This window comes from Salvelinus namaycush, unplaced genomic scaffold (genome assembly GCF_016432855.1).
Source record: "Salvelinus namaycush isolate Seneca unplaced genomic scaffold, SaNama_1.0 Scaffold1237, whole genome shotgun sequence".
Taxonomy (NCBI): Eukaryota; Metazoa; Chordata; class Actinopteri; order Salmoniformes; family Salmonidae; genus Salvelinus; species Salvelinus namaycush.
The window spans coordinates 7498-31715 of NW_024057939.1; the positions used below are offsets into that span (position 1 = coordinate 7498).

Genomic DNA, 24218 nt, shown 5'->3' on the forward strand with positions numbered 1-24218 from the left:
ACACCACTATCTCACCCCCTACACACTGCTCCAGCTAGTCTGGCAGAAGACACCACTATCTCACCCCCTACACACTGCTCCCGCTAGTCTTGCAGAAGACACCACTATCTCACCCCCTACACACTGCTCCAGCTAGTCTGGCAGAAGACACCACTATCTCACCCCCTACACACTGCTCCAGCTAGTCTGGCAGAAGACACCACTATCTCACCCCCTACACACTGCTCAGGCTAGTCTGGCAGAAGACACCACTATCTCACCCCCTACACACTGCTCCCGCTAGTCTGGCAGAATACACCACTATCTCACCCCCTACACACTGCTCCGGGCTTGTCTGGCAGAAGACACCACTATCTCACCCCCTACACACTGCTCCAGCTAGTCTGGCAGAAGACACCACTATCTCACCCCCCTACACACTGCTCCGGGCTTGTCTGGCAGAAGACACCACTATCTCACCCCCTACACACTGCTCCGGCTAGTCTGGCAGAAGACACCACTATCTCACCCCCTACACACTGCTCCGGGCTTGTCTGGCAGAAGACACCACTATCTCACCCCCTACACACTGCTCCAGCTAGTCTGGCAGAAGACACCACTATCTCACCCCCTACACACTGCTCCAGCTAGTCTGGCAGAAGACATCACTATCTCACCCCCTACACACTGCTCCGGCTAGTCTGGCAGAAGACACCACTATCTCACCCCCTACACACTGCTCCCGCTAGTCTGGCAGAAGACACCACTATCTCACCCCCTACACACTGCTCCCGCTAGTCTGGCAGTAGTCTTTAACAGAGATAAATGAAGGTTTGGCTAAACCTCAGTAGATTCAAGTAGTACAGATAATACCATATTATCTGTCTCTGTGAGGCCCTGAGATTATGTTCAAAGCAGATAGACAGACAGACCGAAGGAGAGGGAGACACATATATATATATATTGTAGCTGTTTCAGGGGCTGTGTGGTGAATGGACGGTATGTGTCTGCAAGGTTTCTGTGTTTTCTGGCTGCCAGAACCACGGACAGCAATGTGAAGTATTCCCCAGAGGCAGGACCACGGACAGCAATGTGAAGTATTCCCCAGAGGCAGGACCATGGACAGCAATGTGAAGTATTCCCCAGGGGTAGGACCACGGACAGCAATGTGAAGTATTCCCCAGAGGCAGGACCATGGACAGCAATGTGAAGTATTCCCCAGGGGTAGGACCATGGACAGCAATGTGAAGTATTCCCCAGGGGTAGGACCATGGACAGCAATGTGAAGTATTCCCCAGAGGCAGGACCACGGACAGCAATGTGAAGTATTCCCCAGAGGCAGGACCATGGACAGCAATGTGAAGTATTCCCCAGGGGTAGGACCATGGACAGCAATGTGAAGTATTCCCCAGGGGTAGGACCACGGACAGCAATGTGAAGTATTCCCCAGAGGTAGGACCACGGACAGCAATGTGAAGTATTCCCCAGAGGCAGGACCATGGACAGCAATGTGAAGTATTCCCCAGAGGCAGGACCATGGACATCCCAGGGGGAACTTCTAGACTGCAGCGGAACAGCCACACCTGTCTCCAGTTGTAATTAGAGCCAAACTGCGGACAGCTGAAACCAATCAGGGCCTCTACTTAACCGCGCCCTGGGTTTTCTTTCTTGTTTCTTTCCTTTGATCCCGGCAGGTGAACGAGTAGGAGGTTATTGGAGCGGCAGAGTGTACAGTGGAAAAGGAGGTTTACCGGAAAAAAGGAACTGATGATTTCAACAAGGATGGAACCCCTAAAGACCAAATTTGGAGGATCTTCCACTGGTGACAAACTATTTACTCTGTTTGCTTTGAGTTGTGTATATGAGGAACGCTGCCGAAACCTGATAATAAAGTGGTTTAACCCTTCCCTTGGACTGGTGGTGTGTGTTTGTATGTCTAGACCCTGCCTTACAAAGATCTTGGCGCTGAAACCGCCACTATATATGAACTCAGCAAAAAAAGAAACGTCCCTTTTTCAGGACCCTGTCTTTCAAAGATAAAATCCTGAACTTCACACATCTTCATTGTAAAGGGTTGAAACACTGTTTTCCATGCTTGTGCAATGAACCATAAACAATTAATGAACATGCACCTGTGGAACGGTCGTTAAGATTACAGATGGTAGACAATTAAGGTCATAGTTATGAAAACTTAGGACACTAAAGAGGCCTTTCTACTGACTCTGAAAACCCCCAAAAGAAAGCTGCCCAGGGTCCCTGCTCAGCTGTGTGAACGTGCCTTAGGCATGCTGCAAGGAGGCATGAGGACTGCAGATGTGGCCAGGGCAAAAAACTGCAATGTCCGTACTGTGAGATGCCTAAGACAGTGCTACAGGGAGACAGGACATCCTCGCAGTGGCAGACCACGTGTAACACCTGCACAGGATTGGTACATCCGACCATCACACCTGCGGAACAGGTAAAGGATGGCAACAACTGCCGAGTTACACCAGGAACGCACAATCCCTCCATCAGTGCTCAGACTGTCCGCAATAGGCTGAGAGAGGCTGGACTGAGGGCTTGTAGGCCTGTTGTACGGCAGGTCCTCACCAGACATCACCGGCAACAACAACGTCGCCTATGGGCACAAACCCACCGTCACTGGACCAGACAGGACTGGCAAAAAGTGCTCTTCACTGATGAGTCGCGGTTTTGTCTCACCTGGGGTGATGGTGGGATTCGCGTTTATCGTCGAAGGAATGAGCATTACAGCGAGGCCTGTACTCTGGAGCGGGATCGATTTGGAGGTGGAGGGTCCGTCATGGTCTGTAGCGGTGTGTCACAGCATCATCGGACTGAGCTTGTCATTGCAGGCAATCTCAACGCTGTGCATTACAGGGAAGACATTCTCCTCCCTCATGTGGTACCCTTCCTGCAGGCTCATCCTGACATGACCCTCCAGCATGACAATTTCACCAGCCATACTGCTCATTCTGTGCGTGATTTCCTGCAAGACAGGAATGTCAGTGTTCTGCCGTTTTCCTGCAAGACAGGAATGTCAGTGTTCAGTGAAGAGCCCGGATCTCAATCCCATTGAGCATGTCTGGGACATGTTGGATCGGAGGGTGAGGGCTAGGGCCATTCCCCCCAGAAATGTCCGGGAACTTGCAGGTGCCTTGGTGGAAGAGTGGGGTAACATCTCACAGCAAGAACGGGCAAATCTGGTGCAGTCCATGAGGAGGAGAAGCACTGCAGTACTTAATGCAGCTGGTGGCCACACCAGATACTGACTGTTACTTTTGATTTTGACCCCCTTTGTTCAGGGACACATTATTCCATTTCTGTTAGTCACATGTCTGTGGAACATGTTCAGTTTATGTCTCAGTTGTTGAATGTTGTTATGTTCATACAAATATTTACACATGTTAAGTTTGCTGAAAATAAATGCAGTTGACAGTGAGAGGACGTTTCTTTTTTTGCTGAGTTTATATGTGTGTGTGTGAAGAGACTAAAGAACAGACACCTTCCAGAGAACATCACATCACCAAACCTCATTAAGTCTCTAAACATTAGGTTCCTTTGTCCAAGCTGGGTTGTGACAGCTGATACCAGCACATTTTTGTGCCCACAAACAAATGACAACATTTAAAGGTCAAGTCTGGAGAAGGGAAGAATGGGAGGGATTTTTTTCAGGGGAAAGATTAAAATGCTTGATGCTCAGAAATGGTTGTCTGAATTGTTGCTTTGTGGTACAATATGTGCTGGGTACTTGCAGACCAGGCAGTCTGGCTGTTCTACACTAGAAAAAAAGTTACCATAAGGTTAATCGGCTGCCCCCATAGGAGAACCCTTTTTGTTTCCAGGTAGAACTCATTTGGGATCCATGTAGAACCACAGAGGGTTCTACATGGACCCCTAATGGGTTCTTCAAAGGGTTTGCCAATGGGAACAGCCGAAGAACCCTTTTAGGTTCTAGATAGCACCTTGTTTTCTAAGTGCATATGCCCTATGGCTGGGTGTGGTTAGCTAAAAGGGAACCAGATGCATAGTGAGAGAAAGTAGTTAAATCTGTATTCATCCTGTTACACCCACATAAACCAATCTGGATGAATACGTTTCCAGATCTGTTTTTCTGAACAGAGTTCCAGTCAATTTATTTCAGGAGATGAATGTCATAGAAATTCCAATTCTGAATTGTGAGATTCTCATTGACATCCTCATCAGTGTTCTATTCATGAGCAGACTGGAGTTGGAATGGAATTGCTGCTCTACTGGACTCCAACCAAGCAGTCATCTCTCTTAATACAAGTCACTTCCTTCCTGTGTCTCAGTTAATTGTTTCCTGTTAGAACTTGACAAAATGTAAATTACAACTAAGGTTCCGGTGTATGGGTAGACACACATGCAGAGACATGCTCAGCCACACCTTGAAGTATCTGCAGGTTATTAAAGAAATAGCAGAACATTTCTGACATGCAAATGAGTCTTATCTCATCTTCCTAATCTTAGCTGATGCAGTAAATACCAACTTCTCTCTCTTAAACAAAACTAAAGCATCTGGGACATATCTACTTTTCCCTCTCTCTCTTTCCCTCTTTCTCCTTCCACCCTCTCTCTTTCCCCTCTTTCTCCTCCCCCCTCTATCTTTCCCTCTTTCTCCTTCCCCCTCTCTCTTTCCTCTCTTTCTCCTTCCCCTCTCTCTCTTTCCCCTCTCTCTCTTTCCCCTCTTTCTCCTTCCCTCTCTCTCTTTCCCCACTTTCTCCCTCCCCCCTGTCTCACTGTATTCTCACAATTATTATTTTAGCTTTATTAAAGCTTTAGTGGCCTGAAATATATGCATATCTAATATATGTTCCAGACAAAGGAACTTTGTCTCTCTCCCTCTAACGTCTCTCTTAATACGTTTTTCTCCAGCTCTCTCCCCCTCTCTTTCTGTTCCTCATTATGTCTTGGCTACTCGTATTATCTTAATGAGGTGAAGGGTGTGAGAGCTTATCACCAGACTCAACAAAGATAGACTTTATACGCACGCACGCACGCACGCACGCACGCACGCACACACACACACACACACACACACACACCTCCGGAGACCAAGGTCATCGTCAGGACAAAACACACATTAGGGCTTTGCCACTAAGCTCTCTGTCTTTCGTTCCCTCTATTGTTCCCTCCTCATCAGTCTGTCGCTCTCCCTTCTCTATTCATAGATCCAATCTACAGGTACCTAATTGAAAGATTAGATGCCTGAATTATGCATAATGAATACACTACATGCATAATTTAGAATATTACGCATAATTTATGCATATTCAATTGTGATAACAGAATGAATAATGCAGTCATTTACATATTGTGATGGAATGTGTGAATAGTAATAAGTGCAAAGGGAGGATATCCAATTCTCTAAACCTCTCCTCTGTACTTCCCTCATCCCTCCATCTCCCTCCCTCCATCACCTGACTGGAATCAGAAGAGGGATAGCTGAGACTGATCTCCATTGAGTTGTAGAGTATGAGAAGAAAAAAGAGAATGTGTGTGTGTTCGTGTGTGTGTGTGTTCGTATGTGTGTGTGTTCGTGTGTGTGTGTGTTCGTGTGTGTGTGTGTGTGTGTTCGTATGTGTGTGTGTTCGTGTGTGTGTGTGTGTGTGTTCGTATGTGTGTGTGTGTGCTTGTGTGTGTGCGTTCGATTGAGGCTGGTAGAACCAAAGTGGGCCAGGAGACTGGGGGATCAAGTAATCCATTGTTTCTGAGGCCTGTCTGGAGATTACTACTCTGTCTCTCTCGCCACACAGAAACCACTCGACAGGTGGTTGATTATCCATCAGTCTACAAAGTTAGGCTACCCAAGGCTAGCAACCACCAGAAAATGTCTAATCTAAATCCCTGAAGTGATTTTATTTATTTTTTATTTGATTTAACCTTTATTTAATTAGGCAAGTCAGTTAAGAATAAATTCTTATTTACAGTGACGGCCTACCCCGGCTAAACCCTAACGCTGGGCCAATTGTGCCCGGCCCTATGGGACTCGCAATCACGGGCGGTTGTGATACAGCCTGGAATCGAACCAGGGTCTGTGGTGACATCTCTAGCCCTGAGATGCAGTGCCCTAGACTGCTGCACCACTCGGGAGCCCTGAGTTTTCAACATGTTTCCCCATCTAATTCCCTGAAGTGATTTCAACATGATGAAATGTTCACAGACATCCAACGCCTGAAGTTAAAGACATTTCATTTTAAGGATCACCTCACCTCATTCTAAGGACTGTCAATGTGACGGTTTTCTCTATAAAGATTTGTGATTCTAAAACACTGTCAGTAAGTAGCCAGCAGGGGGTGTTGTGGTGGGTTCACTCACAAGACCACACACACAGGGCCAGGCCAGCAGGCCTCCATCTAAAACCCGGTCTATATCAAATCAAATCAAATCAAATTGTATTTGTCACATGCGCCGAATTCAACAAGTGTAGACCTTACTGTGAAATGCTTACTTACAAGCTCTTAACCAACAATGCAGTTCAAGAAATATAGTTAAGAAAATACTTACTAAATAAACAAAAGTAAAAAATAAATAGTAACACAATAAAATAACAATAACGAGGCAATATACAGGGGGTACCGAGTCAGTGTGCGGGGGTACAGGTTAGTCGAGTGCTAACATGCCTGCTTTGTCCTGAACTTGTCCACATTCTTATTATGCCCACATTTTAGACACATTTTTAGACACGATTGAAAGACCAGGTCAAGATCAGGACAAAGGACGCATGTTAGCGGCAGGTATAAACAGGGCTTATGCGTGATTGATTTTTATGGGCAAGCACAGAGACAACTTACATCACAGATATTTCACACAGAGAACACACAGTGTGTGCGTGTGGTATGTGTGTTGTGCATGTATGTGCATGTGTGTGTGTGTTGTGAGTGTGTGTAACACATCATGTCTCATTATATCCTCTATCAGATTGGTTCAACTAACCTACTGCAGTGGGCTAAATCTGGGTCACACAGAGTGTTTCTTGATAGTCAAACAAATCTACTTTGAAACTAAAATACACACCTCACACACATGGTCATGGGCTTAAAAAAAGAAGACCGTGTACTATGTCAGATATAGTTCAAATGTATTCCATTTTGAGTTTGCATCCCAATATTACACTTTATATACATCACAGAAGACTGAAATATAACAAAACTGTTTGACATAGAAACATCAGATTTCCAGCGGCTTTTTTGAAATAATGTTTATTACTTATAAAAGTATGAAAAATATGAATAACATTCCACCCGTGAAGCCACTAGGTCATTTGACTGCAGGAAAGGGCTACAAAACTACAGTAAAAAGAAGCTAGACAGGACACAGCACATTCTAAGAAAGTATCTCCCTCCCTCTCCCTTTCTCTCCCCTCCCTCACCCTCCCTCTCTCTCTCCCTTCCTCTCCCCTCCCTCTCTTTCCCCCTTACGCTCCCCTCCCTCTCTCTCCACCCTCCCTCTCCCCTCTCTGTCTTTCCCCCTCCCTCTCTACCCTCCCTCCCTCTCTCCTCCTTCTCTCCCCTCTCTGTCTTTCCCCCTCCCTATCTACCCTCCTTCTCTCCCCTCTCTGTCTTTCCCCCTCCCTCTCTACCCTCCCTCTCTCCTCCTTCTCTCCCATCTCTGTCTTTCCCCCTCCCTCTCCCCTCCTTCTCTCCCCTCTCTGTCTTTCCCCCTCCCTCTCTCCCCCTTCCTCTGTTTCCCTTCCTTCAATTATCCCTCTATTCACAAATCCTCTCTTTCTCTCTCTATTCTAAGGAGCTTCTACTAACTTAGTAACGAGGACGTTCCTGAAGGATGTTCCCCAGCTTTATCATCAGCTCACCACCAGCCAGCCTACACATCCCGTCTCTTCTCTCCCTGTCTTTCCTCTCAGGGTACATCCCATTAGCTTCCCCTTCTTAGCCTCACCTTCACTGGTCTGAAAGACTTGATAAACTGTGGAAACCTCGTCAAATCTCTTCAGTGGTTATGAGGGAAAGGAAAGGACTCAATGAGATGAGGCTATAGAGGTCAAATGAAGACACAGCCTTTATTCATTGATATGGATGGAATGGAGTAGCCTACATGAGATTTGATAGGGGTGACATGCTCTCCCTCTATGCTGCCCTGTCTTTCACACATCTCTCTCTCTCCCTCTCTCTTTCCATCCCTCCCCCCCTCCCTCTTCTCTCTTCCTCTATTCATAGTGTTGTGGTTACTGAAGTGACGTTGCTGTAAGGGTGTTTCACCCACACTCTGTCTGACCTGTTCCCTCCACTGTCTTATATATCCTCAACACATCTCTCTCTCCCTCTGACCATCCCTTTATCCATCCATCCATCCCCTCTATTCTCCATCTCCTGATCACTCCTCTCTTTTCTTCTTCTCTCTTCCTTCCTTCCCTCTCTTTCTTATCTGAAGGAGGATGGACATATTCTCCCTCTGGGTCATGGCCCCACTGTGTCTTTCACCTCGTCTCTCTCCCACCCAAAGACACCCAGACTCCTTCTCCCCTCCCTCACTCTGCCTCTCCACCCCACCCTCTCCCTACCCCCTGGCAAGGCTGTATGGTCTGTGTGGACCTGAAGTGACTGTCAGAGTGCATGATATTTTCCATTCCCTAGGGCTGTAAGGGTGTATGGTGCGTACCTGAAGTCGCTGTAGGGGTGTATGGTGCGTACCTGAAGTCGCTGTAGGGGTGTATGGTGCATACCTGAAGTCGCTGTAGGGGTGTATGGTGCGTACCTGAAGTCGCTGTAGGGGTGTATGGTGCGTACCTGAAGTCGCTGTATGGGTGTATGGTGCGTACCTGAAGTATCTGTAGGGGTGTATGGTGCGTACCTGAAGTCACTGTAGGGGTGTATGGTGCGTACCTGAAGTCGCTGTCGGGGTGTATGGTGCGTACCTGAAGTCGCTGTAGGGGTGTATGGTGCGTACCTGAAGTCGCTGTCGGGGTGTATGGTGCGTACCTGAAGTCGCTGTAGGGGTGTATGGTGCGTACCTGAAGTCGCTGTAGGGGTATATGGTGCGTACCTGAAGTCGCTGTAGGGGTGTATGGTGCGTACCTGAAGTCGCTGTAGGGGTATATGGTGCGTACCTGAAGTTGCTGTAGGGGTGTATGGTGCGTACCTGAAGTCGCTGTAGGGGTGTATGGTGCATACCTGAAGTCGCTGTAGGGGTGTATGGTGCGTACCTGAAGTCGCTGTCGGGGTGTATGGTGCGTACCTGAAGTCGCTGTAGGGGTGTATGATCCACTCCCCTGCTGATTTGAGTCTCTCCTGCTCCATGGCCACAGCCTTGTGGGACCCAAACATGCGCAGGCTGAACTTGTTGACCCCCGGCTGCAGCATGGCTCCAAACTGTCTCTGGATGAAGGTGGACTGGTTGGAGTAGCTGTAGTCCTCCCCGTCCAGACCCATCCCAAACCCCCCCATGCCCCCCGTCCCAGACAGACTCCCCATTTCCGGCGTGCCCGCCACGGTGTTACAAGCCGTGGTTGTCGTGGTTTCCGGACCCAGCGCTACGACGACCACTCCGGTGCCGGTGGAGGAGGAAGTGGAGGCAAGGGCAGCGCGTGATGAGGAAAAGCCAACAGAACGCTGCTGGGTGGAAGAGAAGGGGGCTGGAGGAGGGGGCAGGGGGACAGGGGTGGTCGGGGTGCAAGCTGAACGGAAGGGGAGGCCGTCTCTAGTGGCACTCAAGATGGAGAGGCGCCGTCGCCCCCCTCCGGAACCGGACCCCTCGACCCCTGACCTGTCACCCTCCAGAGATGCCTGGGAGAGGCAGTACCCTGGGGAGGGCAGGCTGCCCTTACTGCGCCTCTTAGAGTCTCCTCCACTACGACCCGGCCGACCCTCACTCCCGCCAGGGGGCCCAACACCTCCCGCCACCCCATCCATCCCCTAACCAGGGAGAAGGGGGGCAAAGGGAGATCAATATAACCTGTCACTCTCACTCTGGAAACAGATTGTCAAAACGGGACAATATGTCCTGTCAATGTTCAACTAGGAGCCTAATAAAAGGCTACTACCTAAGACTGTCTGGGGAAAGAGAAAGGTGGTGATTAAATAGTTGACCTCAACTTTTTATAATCTCCAATGGCTTGTAGTGATCTGTCTCCTCTCCACTGATCTGTGCATCCTAACCCCACCTCTGGGAGTTTGCCACTTAAAAACGACAATAGATTTGTCACTCCAAAAATATGATGGCAGTGCTTTCACTTATCTCCTCCTTTCCCCAGCTCGCTTTTCTTCATCGAGATCTCTCCATCCTCCCTTCTTCTCCTGGCCTGAGGCCCACCTTCTCCTTTCTACTGCCGCCCTCAGCGTTTCGACAACAGGCATATTGCCACCTAATTCCTGGTCTCTCTCTCAGGGATAATGACGCAGGTCGCTCTTTGACCCTCCCTCTCTGGTTGTCAAGGATATGTCTCCCTCTTGCTCCCATCGACACATGGTAGTATTCTGTAAGAGTTCATCTTGACAGTGGATGAGAGGTGGTAGTTTTGGGTGGTTGGCCACCTATGAATGACAAGTACACGTGAGCCTCATCAGCACGGATCGGTTTGTTTTAACGGACACAAACGGGCACGAGACACACACAGACAGACACTTGCACACAGTCTGACTCACCGGCGCACTGATTTATACTGAAACACGCTTTTCTAACACAGACAGAGATACACACACAAAGACACGAAAATAAGCAAGAGTACATATGCAAGTGGTCGTACCCCCAATGTAGTCCACACTCGCCTAACACTCGATAATATTCCCTTTGTCCGGGCACGTAAAACAAGACAAGCTGTTAGCGTCAGCATTAGGGTTATTTTCGGAATTCAGTTCGGAAACACACAAACAGAACAGACAACCTGGGCAATTGCAGAATATGTGACGTCTCCAAATCCGCCAGGATAAATGTTCTGCTATTTCAGACGCGTTTCCCCTCCTCTTCCACTTCTCCAGTCACTCCCAATGACATCCGTGGACCGTTACAGCGACATCTTTGGAGCCCATCCTATTAATTTACGATTAACAAAACCTTCGTTTCATTTACATGTTTTTAACGAATCTTGATGAATAAAACCATGCAAGGAAATTAAGTGCACTTGAATGAATTATATCCATGAAGTCCTGTTCCAACCGGAATAACTTGTTGAGCTTGAGAAGGTATAGCCAAATATTTAAATAGGCAATTCTATGGCAAATCATAACTCAAAAGGAACGCGACACCAGTCTTAATAGTCTGATTCCGATTGCAGGCTGACTTCCAAAACGCCCGTCACCTCTCAGGCACGCACGCACGCAACTGAAATATTAAATAAATAAATACACACAAAGGTCTGAATCTAATCGGCGTGTTACCATGGCAGCCGCATCCCCATCACCCTTCCTTCACCAGGCTGCACGCCCAGCCGGCGCAAGAAGCACACAACACAGGTATGGGTGCCGCGTCATCCACCCCAATACAACCGGGGAATTGCGCGAGGGAGGGAAAAAAAAGAGAAAGAGAGAGAGAGGTGCGTTGAAGGACAAATCCAACCCAAAATATTTATATTGTTTTTCATTAGTCCACTGTTGATACATTCCTAAAGTGTTTTGCATGTCAGAAATCACATTTTCAAGATATAGGACTTTCAAAAATGTAATTGTCACTTGCCACATCCTCTTGATGATGCAAAATGCATCGTATGATGCTTAACGACCATTTCTGAGTGGATTTTCCCGTAAGGAGCAACAGAGCGAGAGGAAGAAAAGGGACATGGGAGAGAAGATAAGAAACAGAAGAGAGACAGTTAATTCGTTTATGGGCAGTCGCCGTGCACACGGATCTGGGTCATCTCAGTCCGTGCAATATAGGACACAGCTGAAGCACCTCAGAAAACTCAGCATCTAATGGCATCGGTCAAACCGAATATCTCCACCAGCCACAGCGACAGAGATAAGCCTTATCTATTTCCACACCGCATATAACTGACAACTGCCGTAATAACTGGCAACTGAAATGGCTTAATTGTAGTTCATTATTTGTTTCTCTATCAATATAAAAACATGATTTGATGGATGGGGACCATGCACACAGTACATTAAATGCGTCACAGAGAGAGAGAGAGAGAGACAGACAGAGAGAGAGAGAGAGGGGGGGGGGGGGGGTGAAGAGAGAGAGAGAGAGAGAGGGGGGGGGGGGGGGGGGGGGGGGTGGGGGGGGGGGGGGTGAAGAGAGAGAGAGTGTGTAGTGATGTTTGATAGATATCTCCATAATTGATAGGTTATGTGTGTCATCGTCATAACCGGATATGACTAACCTAGCAATGAGGACTAGAAGATAGTAGCTGTGTGGACTGCATGTTAATTGTCTGATTTAAGAGTTAGTAAACATAACTAACCGGATAATTCACTGCCTGGTCTCCATCATGACATGGTGTCAGAATTAAAGAACTCACACGCCGATATTAGTGAGGAAAATGTTCAAATTCAACCCACCAGAGCCGTTTGATATGTTGCAGCCTCAGCATGGCCTATCTGGAGAGGGTTTCCAGTTGAGTGGCATTGAAACTGGAAAAGGAGACTGGTGTGGTGCAGGTGAATTCACAACTTTATGCAAAGGGAAAGATGCAGATATTGTCTATAATGCATTATCCTTTGATGACTTTAATGATTAATTCGACTATGATGTGGTGATTGAAAAACGGAATGAACATTTTGTGCCACAGCGCATTCAGAAAGGGGGAGAGACAGTGGAATCCTTTGTGAGGAATCTGTATGAGCTAGCTGAATACTGCGAGTTTGGAACTACAAAGGACGAACAAATAAGGGACAGGATTGTGATTGGTATTATGGACAGGGATGTTTCACAAAAGCTACAGCTGGAGCCAGACTTGACACTGGAGAGGACAACACAAATCCTGCGCCAGTCAGAGCAGATCAGCGTCCACTTCTCGAGAAAGGTGATGTCATGCAGGTTCTGTCATGCAGGTTCTGTACAGAGAACAAACAAACTCAAAAGAGAGAACCACTTGTCATGACACCTTTACCTAAGGGTCCGTGGCTGAAGATCGCAGCCGACCTGTGTGTGCTAGAGGGCAAGAAATACCACATAGTGGTGGACTACTATTCTAGGGACATATAAATACCACATGGTGGTAGACTACTATTCTAGGGACATTAGAAATACCACATAGTGGTGAACTACTATTCTAGGGACATTAGAAATACCACATAGTGGTGGACTACTATTCTAGGGACATTATAAATACCACATAGTGGTGAACTACTATTCTAGGGACATTAGAAATACCACATAGTGGTGAACTACTATTCTAGGGACATTAGAAATACCACATAGTGGTGGACTACTATTCTAGGGACATTAGAAATACCACATAGTGGTGGACTACTATTCTAGGGACATTAGAAATACCACAAAGTGGTGGACTACTATCCTAGGGACATTAGAAATACCACAAAGTGGTGGACTACTATTCTAGGGACATTAGAAATACCACATAGTGGTGGACTACTATTCTAGGGACATTAGAAATACCACAAAGTGGTGGACTACTATCCTAGGGACATTAGAAATAACACAAAGTGGGGGACTACTATTCTAGGGACATAGAAATACCACATGGTGGTGGACTACTATTCTAGGGACATTGGAAATACCACATAGTGGTGGACGACTATTCTAGGGACATTAGAAATACCACATAGTGGTGTTCTACTGTTCTAGGGACATTGGAAATACCACATGGTGGTGGACTACTATTCTAGGGACATTAGAAATACCATAGGGGTGGACAACTATTCTAGGGACATAGAAATACCACATAGTGGTGACTACTATTCTAGGGACATTAGAAATACCACATGGTGGTGGAGTACTATTCTAGGGACATAGAAATACCACATAGTGGTGGATACTATCCTAGGGACATTAGAAATACCACATAGTGGTGGATACTATTCTAGGGACATAGAAATACCACATAGTGGTGTATACTATTCTAGGGACATTAGAAATACCACATAGTGGTGGATACTATTCTAGGGACATTAGAAATACAACATAGTGGTGGATACTATTCTAGGGACATAGAAATACCACATAGTGGTGGATACTATTCTAGGGACATAGAAATACCACATAGTGGTGGACTACTATTCCAGGGACATAGAAATAGCTCACCTGCCCACTACCACTAGTCAGCAGGTCATCACCCGCCTCAAAGGTATGTTTGTAAGATGGAGGATACCTACCGAGCTCGTTAGCGACAACGCTACTCAGTTTGTCTGCACTGAGTTCAAGTAGTTCATAAAGAAGTATGTTTCGCAGACAAATGGAGCTGCGGAGAGAGCTGTACAGACAGCTAATCAAATTCTTAAACAACCAGACCCACACATGGCTCTGATGTTCTACCGAGCCACAGCCATCAGCGCAACAGGAGCAAGCCCAGCATAACTCATGACAGAACGTCAGATACGGACGACGGTCCCCGTGCTGGATGGGAAACTCCAACCAAAACGCTTCAGTCATAACACTGTTAAACAGAAGGACCAGAAAGCCAAACAAGCTTACCAGTTCTTCTATAACAGGAGGCATACAGTAGGCCCCCTACTGGAATTACACCCTGGACAGAGTGTCAGAGTCAAGCTGGACGGAGAGAAAGGATGGAAAACACCAGCAGTTGTCATCAGCAAATCTCCAGAGCCGAGATCCTACGTTGTGGAAACTGAACGCGGCACCATCGCTCAGAGAAACAGGCCACACCTTCAGGCTTTTTCAGAGTCACTACTCCAGAGAGAACAACAAAAGAGTCACCTACTCCAGAGAGAACAACAAAAGAGTCACCTACTCCAGAGAGAACAACAACAGAGTCACCTACTCCAGAGAGAACAACAAAAGAGTCACCCAGTCTACCAGTGAGCCATCCAACTCCCATTCTCTCACTCAGTCCACCACCTCAGCCAGCCTCACCACAACTGGTGAGAATGACCTCCAGAGGTGGAGAGGTAAACTACCGCTGAGGTTCAGAGACACCTGAGAAAAAAGAAAAAAGAAAGAGGTATAGGAACAGCAACTGTTTCAGGGCAGAATGATCCTGATGTTGCTGTGGACAAATGGCTGTCCACCCCCATGTCCTAGTTGACACAGTTATGTGTATTGTTGATGTTAAAGAAAAAGGAAACATATGTTTCTATGTTACTAAAAATATATGTTATTGAAATACAAATAGTTTGTATTGAAAAGGTCCACAGGGTGAATATTTGTATTAGGTAAAGAGGATGTATAGTTTGGATTTCTCTCAGAAAAGGGGAGATGTAGTGATGTCTCATAGATATCGCCGTAATTGATTGGTTATGCGTGTCATCGTCATAACCGGATATAACTAACCTAGCAATGAGGACTAGCAGATAGTAGCTCGTTGGACTGCATGTTAATTGCCAGATAATTCACTGCCTGACCTCCATAATGACAGAGAGAGAGAGAGAAAGGCAGATGTCACACCATGTTATGATGAGGTTATGCTCCAATCTTTATTTGGAGAGGCAGTGCTTCCAAGACAGAAATGAATAAACACACAAAAACATTGACTACATTAAAATCACTTTCAATGAACATGGAAAAATATAGACTTTTCATCGTAATCTCTAAACTGTTGTTTTGTTTATGTACTTCATCTCCACATAAGGGAAATGTATTCATTCTAGTTCTATGCTATCTATGTAGTTAGCGTTCCAGTTAGTGTGTCTGTTAGGCTATGTGCCACTTAGGATTGGTGGGCCTGTCTGTCAGTCAGTGGTAGTGTCCAATAGGAACAGAGTGTTTAGGGCACGTGGACTGCCCTCATGATGTTAGTGTGACCAGAACCAGGGATCCAGCCGGTCACCACGATCACCATGTCACCTGTCTTGAAGAAGCCCCTGGCCTTTCCTACACACAGTGAGGGTGGGTGGAAGAGGGAGGCAGACACAGTGAGGGTGGGTGGAAGAGGGAGGCAGACACAGTGAGGGAGGGTGGAAGAGGGAGGCAGACACAGTGAGGGAGGGTGGAAGGGGGAGGCAGACAGAGTGAGGGAGGGTGGAAGGGGGAGGCAGACACAGTGAGGGAGGGTGGAAGGGGGAGGCAGACACAGTGAGGGAAGGTGGAAGAGGGAGGCAGACAGAGTGAGGGAGGGTGGAAGAGGGAGGCAGACACAGTGAGGGAGGGTAGAAGAGGGAGGCAGACACAGTGAGGGAGGGTAGAAGAGGGAGGCAGACATAGTGAGGGAAGGTGGAAGAGGGAGGCAGACACAGTGAGGGAGGGTGGAAGGGGGAGGCAGACAGAGTGAGGGAGGGTGGAAGGGGGAGGCAGACACAGTGAGGGAGGGTAGAAGGGGGAGGCAGACACAGTGAGGGAGGGTGGAAGGGGGAGGCAGACACAGTGGGGGAGGGTGGAAGGGGGAGGCAGACAGAGTAAGGGAGGGTGGAAGAGGGAGGCAGACACAGTAAGGGAGGGTGGAAGAGGGAGGCAGACACAGTGAGGGAGGGTGGAAGGGGGAGGCAGACACAGTGAGGGAGGGTGGAAGAGGGAGGCAGACAGTAAGGGAGGGTGGAAGGGGGAGGCAGACAGTAAGGGAGGGTGGAAGGGGGAGGCAGACACAGTGAGGGAGGGTGGAAGAGGGAGGCAGACACAGTGAGGGAGGGTGGAAGGGGGAGGCAGACAGTGAGGGAGGGTGGAAGAGGGAGGCAGACAGTAAGGGAGGGTGGAAGGGGGAGGCAGACATAGTGAGGGAGGGTGGAAGAGGGAGGCAGACACAGTGAGGGAGGGTGGAAGAGGGAGGCAGACACAGTGAGGGAGGGTGGAAGGGGGAGGCAGACAGTGAGGGAGGGTGGAAGAGGAAGGCAGACAGTAAGGGAGGGTGGAAGGGGGAGACAGACAGAGTGAGGGAGGGTGGAAGAGGGAGGCAGACAGTAAGGGAGGGTGGAAGGGGGAGGCAGACAGTAAGGGAGGGTAGAAGAGGGAGGCAGACAGTAAGGGAGGGTGGAAGGGGGAGGCAGACAGTAAGAGAGGGAGGGTGGAAGAGGGAGGCAGACACAGTGAGGGATGGTGGAAGAGGGAGGCAGACACAGTGAGGGAGGGTGGAAGAAGGAGGCAGACAGTAAGGGAGGGTGGAAGGGGGAGGCAGACAGTAAGGGAGGGAGGGTGGAAGAGGGAGGCAGACACAGTGAGGGAGGGTGGAAGAGGGAGGCAGACACAGTGAGGGAGGGTGGAAGAGGGAGGCAGACAGTAAGGGAGGGTGGAAGGGGGAGGCAGACAGAGTGAGGGAGGGTAGAAGAGGGAGGCAGACATAGTGAGGGAGGGTAGAAGAGGGAGGCAGACAGTAAGGGAGGGTGGAAGGGGGAGGCAGACATAGTGAGGGAGGGTGGAAGGGGGAGGCAGACATAGTAAGGGAGGGTGGAAGAGGGAGGCAGACATAGTGAGGGAGGGTGGAAGGGGGAGGCAGACATAGTGAGGGAGGGTAGAAGAGGGAGGCAGACATAGTGAGGGAGGGTGGAAGGGGGAGGCAGACATAGTAAGGGAGGGTAGAAGAGGGAGGCAGACATAGTGAGGGAGGGTGGAAGGGGGAGGCAGACATAGTGAGGGAAGGTAGAAGAGGGAGGCAGACATAGTGAGGGAGGGTGGAAGGGGGAGGCAGACATAGTGAGGGAGGGTGGAAGAGGGAGGCAGACACAGTGAGGGAGGGTGGAAGAGGGAGGCAGACACAGTGAGGGAGGGTGGAAGAGGGAGGCAGACAGTAAGGGAGGGTGGAAGGGGGAGGCAGACAGAGTGAGGGAGGGTAGAAGAGGGAGGCAGACATAGTGAGGGAGGGTAGAAGAGGGAGGCAGACAGTAAGGGAGGGTGGAAGGGGGAGGCAGACATAGTGAGGGAGGGTGGAAGGGGGAGGCAGACATAGTAAGGGAGGGTGGAAGAGGGAGGCAGACATAGTGAGGGAGGGTGGAAGGGGGAGGCAGACATAGTGAGGGAGGGTAGAAGAGGGAGGCAGACATAGTGAGGGAGGGTGGAAGGGGGAGGCAGACATAGTAAGGGAGGGTAGAAGAGGGAGGCAGACATAGTGAGGGAGGGTGGAAGGGGGAGGCAGACATAGTGAGGGAAGGTAGAAGAGGGAGGCAGACATAGTGAGGGAGGGTAGAAGAGGGAGGCAGACATAGTGAGGGAGAATGGAAGGGGGAGGCAGACATAGTGAGGGAGGGTGGAAGGGGGAGGCAGACATAGTGAGGGAGGGTGGAAGGGGGAGGCAGACACAGTGAGGGAGGGTGAAAGAGGGAGGCAGACACAGTGAGGGAGGGTGGAAGGGGGAGGCAGACAGTGAGGGAGGGTGGAAGAGGGAGGCAGACAGTAAGGGAGGGTGGAAGGGGGAGGCAGACATAGTGAGGGAGGGTGGAAGAGGGAGGCAGACACAGTGAGGGAGGGTGGAAGAGGGAGGCAGACACAGTGAGGGAGGGTGGAAGGGGGAGGCAGACAGTGAGGGAGGGTGGAAGAGGAAGGCAGACAGTAAGGGAGGGTGGAAGGGGGAGACAGACAGAGTGAGGGAGGGTGGAAGAGGGAGGCAGACAGTAAGGGAGGGTGGAAGGGGGAGGCAGACAGTAAGGGAGGGTAGAAGAGGGAGGCAGACAGTAAGGGAGGGTGGAAGGGGGAGGCAGACAGTAAGAGAGGGAGGTTGGAAGAGGGAGGCAGACACAGTGAGGGATGGTGGAAGAGGGAGGCAGATACAGTGAGGGAGGGTGGAAGAAGGAGGCAGACAGTAAGGGAGGGTGGAAGGGGGAGGCAGACAGTAAGGGAGGGAGGGTGGAAGAGGGAGGCAGACACAGTGAGGGAGGGTGGAAGAGGGAGGCAGACACAGTGAGGGAGGGTGGAAGAGGGAGGCAGACAGTAAGGGAGGGTGGAAGGGGGAGACAGACAGAGTGAGGGAGGGTGGAAGAGGGAGGCAGACAGTAAGGGAGGGTGGAAGGGGGAGGCAGACAGTAAGGGAGGGTAGAAGAGGGAGGCAGACAGTAAGGGAGGGTGGAAGGGGGAGGCAGACAGTAAGAGAGGGAGGTTGGAAGAGGGAGGCAGACACAGTGAGGGATGGTGGAAGAGGGAGGCAGATACAGTGAGGGAGGGTGGAAGAAGGAGGCAGACAGTAAGGGAGGGTGGAAGGGGGAGGCAGACAGTAAGGGAGGGAGGGTGGAAGAGGGAGGCAGACACAGTGAGGGAGGGTGGAAGAGGGAGGCAGACACAGTGAGGGAGGGTGGAAGAGGGAGGCAGACAGTAAGGGAGGGTGGAAGGGGGAGGCAGACAGAGTGAGGGAGGGTAGAAGAGGGAGGCAGACATAGTGAGGGAGGGTAGAAGAGGGAGGCAGACAGTAAGGGAGGGTGGAAGGGGGAGGCAGACATAGTGAGGGAGGGTGGAAGGGGGAGGCAGACATAGTAAGGGAGGGTGGAAGAGGGAGGCAGACATAGTGAGGGAGGGTGGAAGGGGGAGGCAGACATAGTGAGGGAGGGTAGAAGAGGGAGGCAGACATAGTGAGGGAGGGTGGAAGGGGGAGGCAGACATAGTAAGGGAGGGTAGAAGAGGGAGGCAGACATAGTGAGGGAGGGTGGAAGGGGGAGGCAGACATAGTGAGGGAGGGTAGAAGAGGGAGGCAGACATAGTGAGGGAGGGTAGAAGAGGGAGGCAGACATAGTGAGGGAGAATGGAAGGGGGAGGCAGACATAGTGAGGGAGGGTGGAAGGGGGAGGCAGACATAGTGAGGGAGGGTGGAAGGGGGAGGCAGACACAGTGAGGGAGGGTGGAAGGGGGAGGCAGACACAGTGAGGGAGGGTGGAAGGGGGAGGCAGACACAGTGAGGGAGGGTGGAAGGGGGAGGCAGACACAGTGAGGGAGGGTGGAAGGGGGAGGCAGACACAGTGAGGGAGGGTGGAAGGGGGAGGCAGAGACATGGAGGGAGGGTGGAAGGAGGAGGCAGACACAGTGAGGGAGGGTGGAAGGGGGAGGCAGACACAGTGAGGGAGGGTGGAAGGGGGAGGCAGACACAGTGAGGGAGGGTGGAAGGGGGAGGCAGACACAGTGAGGGAGGGTGGAAGGGGAGGCAGACACAGTGAGGGAGGGTGGAAGGGGGAGGCAGACACAGTGAGGGAGGGTGGAAGGGGGAGGCAGACACAGTGAGGGAGGGTGGAAGGGGGTGGCAGACACAGTGAGGGAAGGTGGAAGAGGGAGGCAGACAGAGTGAGGGAGGGTGGAAGAGGGAGGCAGACACAGTGAGGGAGGGTAGAAGAGGGAGGCAGACACAGTGAGGGAGGGTAAAAGAGGGAGGCAGACATAGTGAGGGAAGGTGGAAGAGGGAGGCAGACACAGTGAGGGAGGGTTGAAGAGGGAGGCAGACATAGTGAGGGAAGGTGGAAGAGGGAGGCAGACACAGTGAGGGAGGGTAGAAGAGGGAGGCAGACACAGTGAGGGAGGGTAGAAGAGGGAGGCAGACATAGTGAGGGAAGGTGGAAGAGGGAGGCAGACACAGTGAGGGAGGGTAGAAGAGGGAGGCAGACACAGTGAGGGAGGGTAGAAGAGGGAGGCAGACATAGTGAGGGAGGGTAGAAGAGGGAGGCAGGCATAGTGAGGGAGGGTGGAAGGGGGAGGCAGACAGAGTGAGGGAGGGTGGGTGGCAGGGGGAGGCAGACACAGAGAGGGAGGGTGGAAGGGGGAGGCAGACACAGTGAGGGAGGGTGGAAGGGGGAGGCAGACAGAGTAAGGGAGGGTGGAAGAGGGAGGCAGACACAGTAAGGGAGGGTGGAAGAGGGAGGCAGACACAGTGAGGGAGGGTGGAAGGGGGAGGCAGACAGAGTGAGGGAGGGTGGAAGAGGGAGGCAGACAGTAAGGGAGGGTGGAAGGGGGAGGCAGACACAGTGAGGGAGGGTGGAAGAGGGAGGCAGACACAGTGAGGGAGGGTGAAAGGGGGAGGCAGACAGTGAGGGAGGGTGGAAGAGGAAGGCAGACAGTAAGGGAGGGTGGAAGGGGGAGACAGACAGAGTGAGGGAGGGTGGAAGAGGGAGGCAGACAGTAAGGGAGGGTGGAAGGGGGAGGCAGACAGTAAGGGAGGGTAGAAGAGGGAGGCAGACAGTAAGGGAGGGTGGAAGGGGGAGGCAGACAGTAAGAGAGGGAGGGTGGAAGAGGTAGGCAGACACAGTGAGGGAGGGTGGAAGAGGGAGGCAGACACAGTGAGGGAGGGTGGAAGAAGGAGGCAGACAGTAAGGGAGGGTGGAAGGGGGAGGCAGACAGTAAGGGAGGGAGGGTGGAAGAGGGAGGCAGACACAGTGAGGGAGGGTGGAAGAGGGAGGCAGAAACAGTGAGGGAGGGTGGAAGAGGGAGGCAGACAGTAAGGGAGGGTGGAAGGGGGAGGCAGACAGAGTGAGGGAGGGTAGAAGAGGGAGGCAGACATAGTGAGGGAGGGTAGAAGAGGGAGGCAGACAGTAAGGGAGGGTGGAAGGGGGAGGCAGACATAGTGAGGGAGGGTGGAAGGGGGAGGCAGACATAGTAAGGGAGGGTAGAAGAGGGAGGCAGACATAGTGAGGGAGGGTGGAAGGGGGAGGCAGACATAGTGAGGGAGGGTAGAAGAGGGAGGCAGACATAGTGAGGGAGGGTAGAAGAGGGAGGCAGACATAGTGAGGGAGAATGGAAGGGGGAGGCAGACATAGTGAGGGAGAATGGAAGGGGGAGGCAGACATAGTGAGGGAGGGTGGAAGGGGGAGGCAGACATAGTGAGGGAGGGTGGAAGGGGGAGGCAGACACAGTGAGGGAGGGTGGAAGGGGGAGGCAGACACAGTGAGGGAGGGTGGAAGGGGGAGGCAGACACAGTGAGGGAGGGTGGAAGGGGGAGGCAGACACAGTGAGGGAGGGTGGAAGGGGGAGGCAGACACAGTGAGGGAGGGTGGAAGGGGGAGGCAGAGACAGTGAGGGAGGGTGGAAGGAGGAGGCAGACACAGTGAGGGAGGGTGGAAGGGGGAGGCAGACACAGTGAGGGAGGGTGGAAGGGGGAGGCAGACACAGTGAGGGAGGGTGGAAGGGGGTGGAAGACACAGTGAGGGAGGGTGGAAGAGGGAGGCAGACAGTAAGGGAGGGTGGAAGGGGGAGGCAGACACAGTGAGGGAGGGTGGAAGAGGGAGGCAGACACAGTGAGGGAGGGTGAAAGGGGGAGGCAGACAGTGAGGGAGGGTGGAAGAGGAAGGCAGACAGTAAGGGAGGGTGGAAGGGGGAGACAGACAGAGTGAGGGAGGGTGGAAGAGGGAGGCAGACAGTAAGGGAGGGTGGAAGGGGGAGGCAGACAGTAAGGGAGGGTAGAAGAGGGAGGCAGACAGTAAGGGAGGGTGGAAGGGGGAGGCAGACAGTAAGAGAGGGAGGGTGGAAGAGGTAGGCAGACACAGTGAGGGAGGGTGGAAGAGGGAGGCAGACACAGTGAGGGAGGGTGGAAGAAGGAGGCAGACAGTAAGGGAGGGTGGAAGGGGGAGGCAGACAGTAAGGGAGGGAGGGTGGAAGAGGGAGGCAGACACAGTGAGGGAGGGTGGAAGAGGGAGGCAGAAACAGTGAGGGAGGGTGGAAGAGGGAGGCAGACAGTAAGGGAGGGTGGAAGGGGGAGGCAGACAGAGTGAGGGAGGGTAGAAGAGGGAGGCAGACATAGTGAGGGAGGGTAGAAGAGGGAGGCAGACAGTAAGGGAGGGTGGAAGGGGGAGGCAGACATAGTGAGGGAGGGTGGAAGGGGGAGGCAGACATAGTAAGGGAGGGTAGAAGAGGGAGGCAGACATAGTGAGGGAGGGTGGAAGGGGGAGGCAGACATAGTGAGGGAGGGTAGAAGAGGGAGGCAGACATAGTGAGGGAGGGTAGAAGAGGGAGGCAGACATAGTGAGGGAGAATGGAAGGGGGAGGCAGACATAGTGAGGGAGGGTGGAAGGGGGAGGCAGACATAGTGAGGGAGGGTGGAAGGGGGAGGCAGACACAGTGAGGGAGGGTGGAAGGGGGAGGCAGACACAGTGAGGGAGGGTGGAAGGGGGAGGCAGACACAGTGAGGGAGGGTGGAAGGGGGAGGCAGACACAGTGAGGGAGGGTGGAAGGGGGAGGCAGACACAGTGAGGGAGGGTGGAAGGGGGAGGCAGAGACAGTGAGGGAGGGTGGAAGGAGGAGGCAGACACAGTGAGGGAGGGTGGAAGGGGGAGGCAGACACAGTGAGGGAGGGTGGAAGGGGGAGGCAGACACAGTGAGGGAGGGTGGAAGGGGGAGGCAGACACAGTGAGGGAGGGTGGAAGGGGAGGCAGACACAGTGAGGGAGGGTGGAAGGGGGAGGCAGACACAGTGAGGGAGGGTGGAAGGGGGAGGCAGACACAGTGAGGGAGGGTGGAAGGGGGTGGCAGACACAGTGAGGGAGGGTGGAAGAGGGAGGCAGACACAGTGAGGGAGGGTGGAAGGGGGAGGCAGACACAGTGAGGGAGGGTGGAAGGGGGAGGCAGACACAGTGAGGGAGGGTGGAAGGGGAGGCAGACACAGTGAGGGAGGGTGGAAGGGGGAGGCAGACACAGTGAGGGAGGGTGGAAGGGGGAGGCAGACACAGTGAGGGAGGGTGGAAGGGGGTGGCAGACACAGTGAGGGAAGGTGGAAGAGGGAGGCAGACAGAGTGAGGGAGGGTGGAAGAGGGAGGCAGACACAGTGAGGGAGGGTGGAAGAGGGAGGCAGACACAGTGAGGGAGGGTAGAAGAGGGAGGCAGACATAGTGAGGGAAGGTGGAAGAGGGAGGCAGATACAGTGAGGGAGGCTGGAAGGGGGAGGCAGACAGAGTGAGGGAGGGTGGAAGGGGGAGGCAGACACAGTGAGGGAGGGTGGAAGGGGGAGGCAGACATAGTGAGGGAGGGTAGAAGAGGGAGGCAGACACAGTGAGGGAGGGTTGAAGAGGGAGGCAGACATAGTGAGGGAAGGTGGAAGAGGGAGGCAGACACAGTGAGGGAGGGTAGAAGAGGGAGGCAGACACAGTGAGGGAGGGTAGAAGAGGGAGGCAGACATAGTGAGGGAGGGTAGAAGAGGGAGGCAGGCATAGTGAGGGAGGGTGGAAGGGGGAGGCAGACAGAGTGAGGGAGGGTGGGTGGAAGGGGGAGGCAGACACAGAGAGGGAGGGTGGAAGGGGGAGGCAGACACAGTGAGGGAGGGTGGAAGGGGGAGGCAGACAGAGTAAGGGAGGGTGGAAGAGGGAGGCA

General features: G+C 51.8%; 2 protein-coding genes across 2 annotated transcripts in view; both read right to left on the reverse strand.

Annotated features, from left to right (window-relative positions):
• Positions 1-8500: 8500 nt before the first annotated feature.
• Positions 8501-15473, reverse strand: LOC120036191. The gene is made up of 3 exons (XM_038982668.1): positions 15361-15473; positions 14944-15006; positions 8501-10487 (listed from the first exon to the last, which is right to left on the reverse strand). Exon 3 carries the CDS (start codon positions 9864-9866, stop codon positions 8562-8564), a length of 1305 nt encoding a protein of 434 aa, XP_038838596.1. The 5' UTR covers positions 9867-10487; positions 14944-15006; positions 15361-15473; the 3' UTR covers positions 8501-8561.
• Positions 15474-15478: 5 nt separating this feature from the next.
• Positions 15479-24218, reverse strand: part of LOC120036192 (pyruvate kinase PKM-like) — a 48696-nt gene continuing 39956 nt past the window's right edge. Inside the window, exon 12 of the mRNA XM_038982670.1 lies at positions 15479-15900. Coding sequence (XP_038838598.1) covers positions 15794-15900 — 107 coding nt within the window. The 3' untranslated portion in view covers positions 15479-15793. The remainder of the gene's footprint in view (positions 15901-24218) is intronic.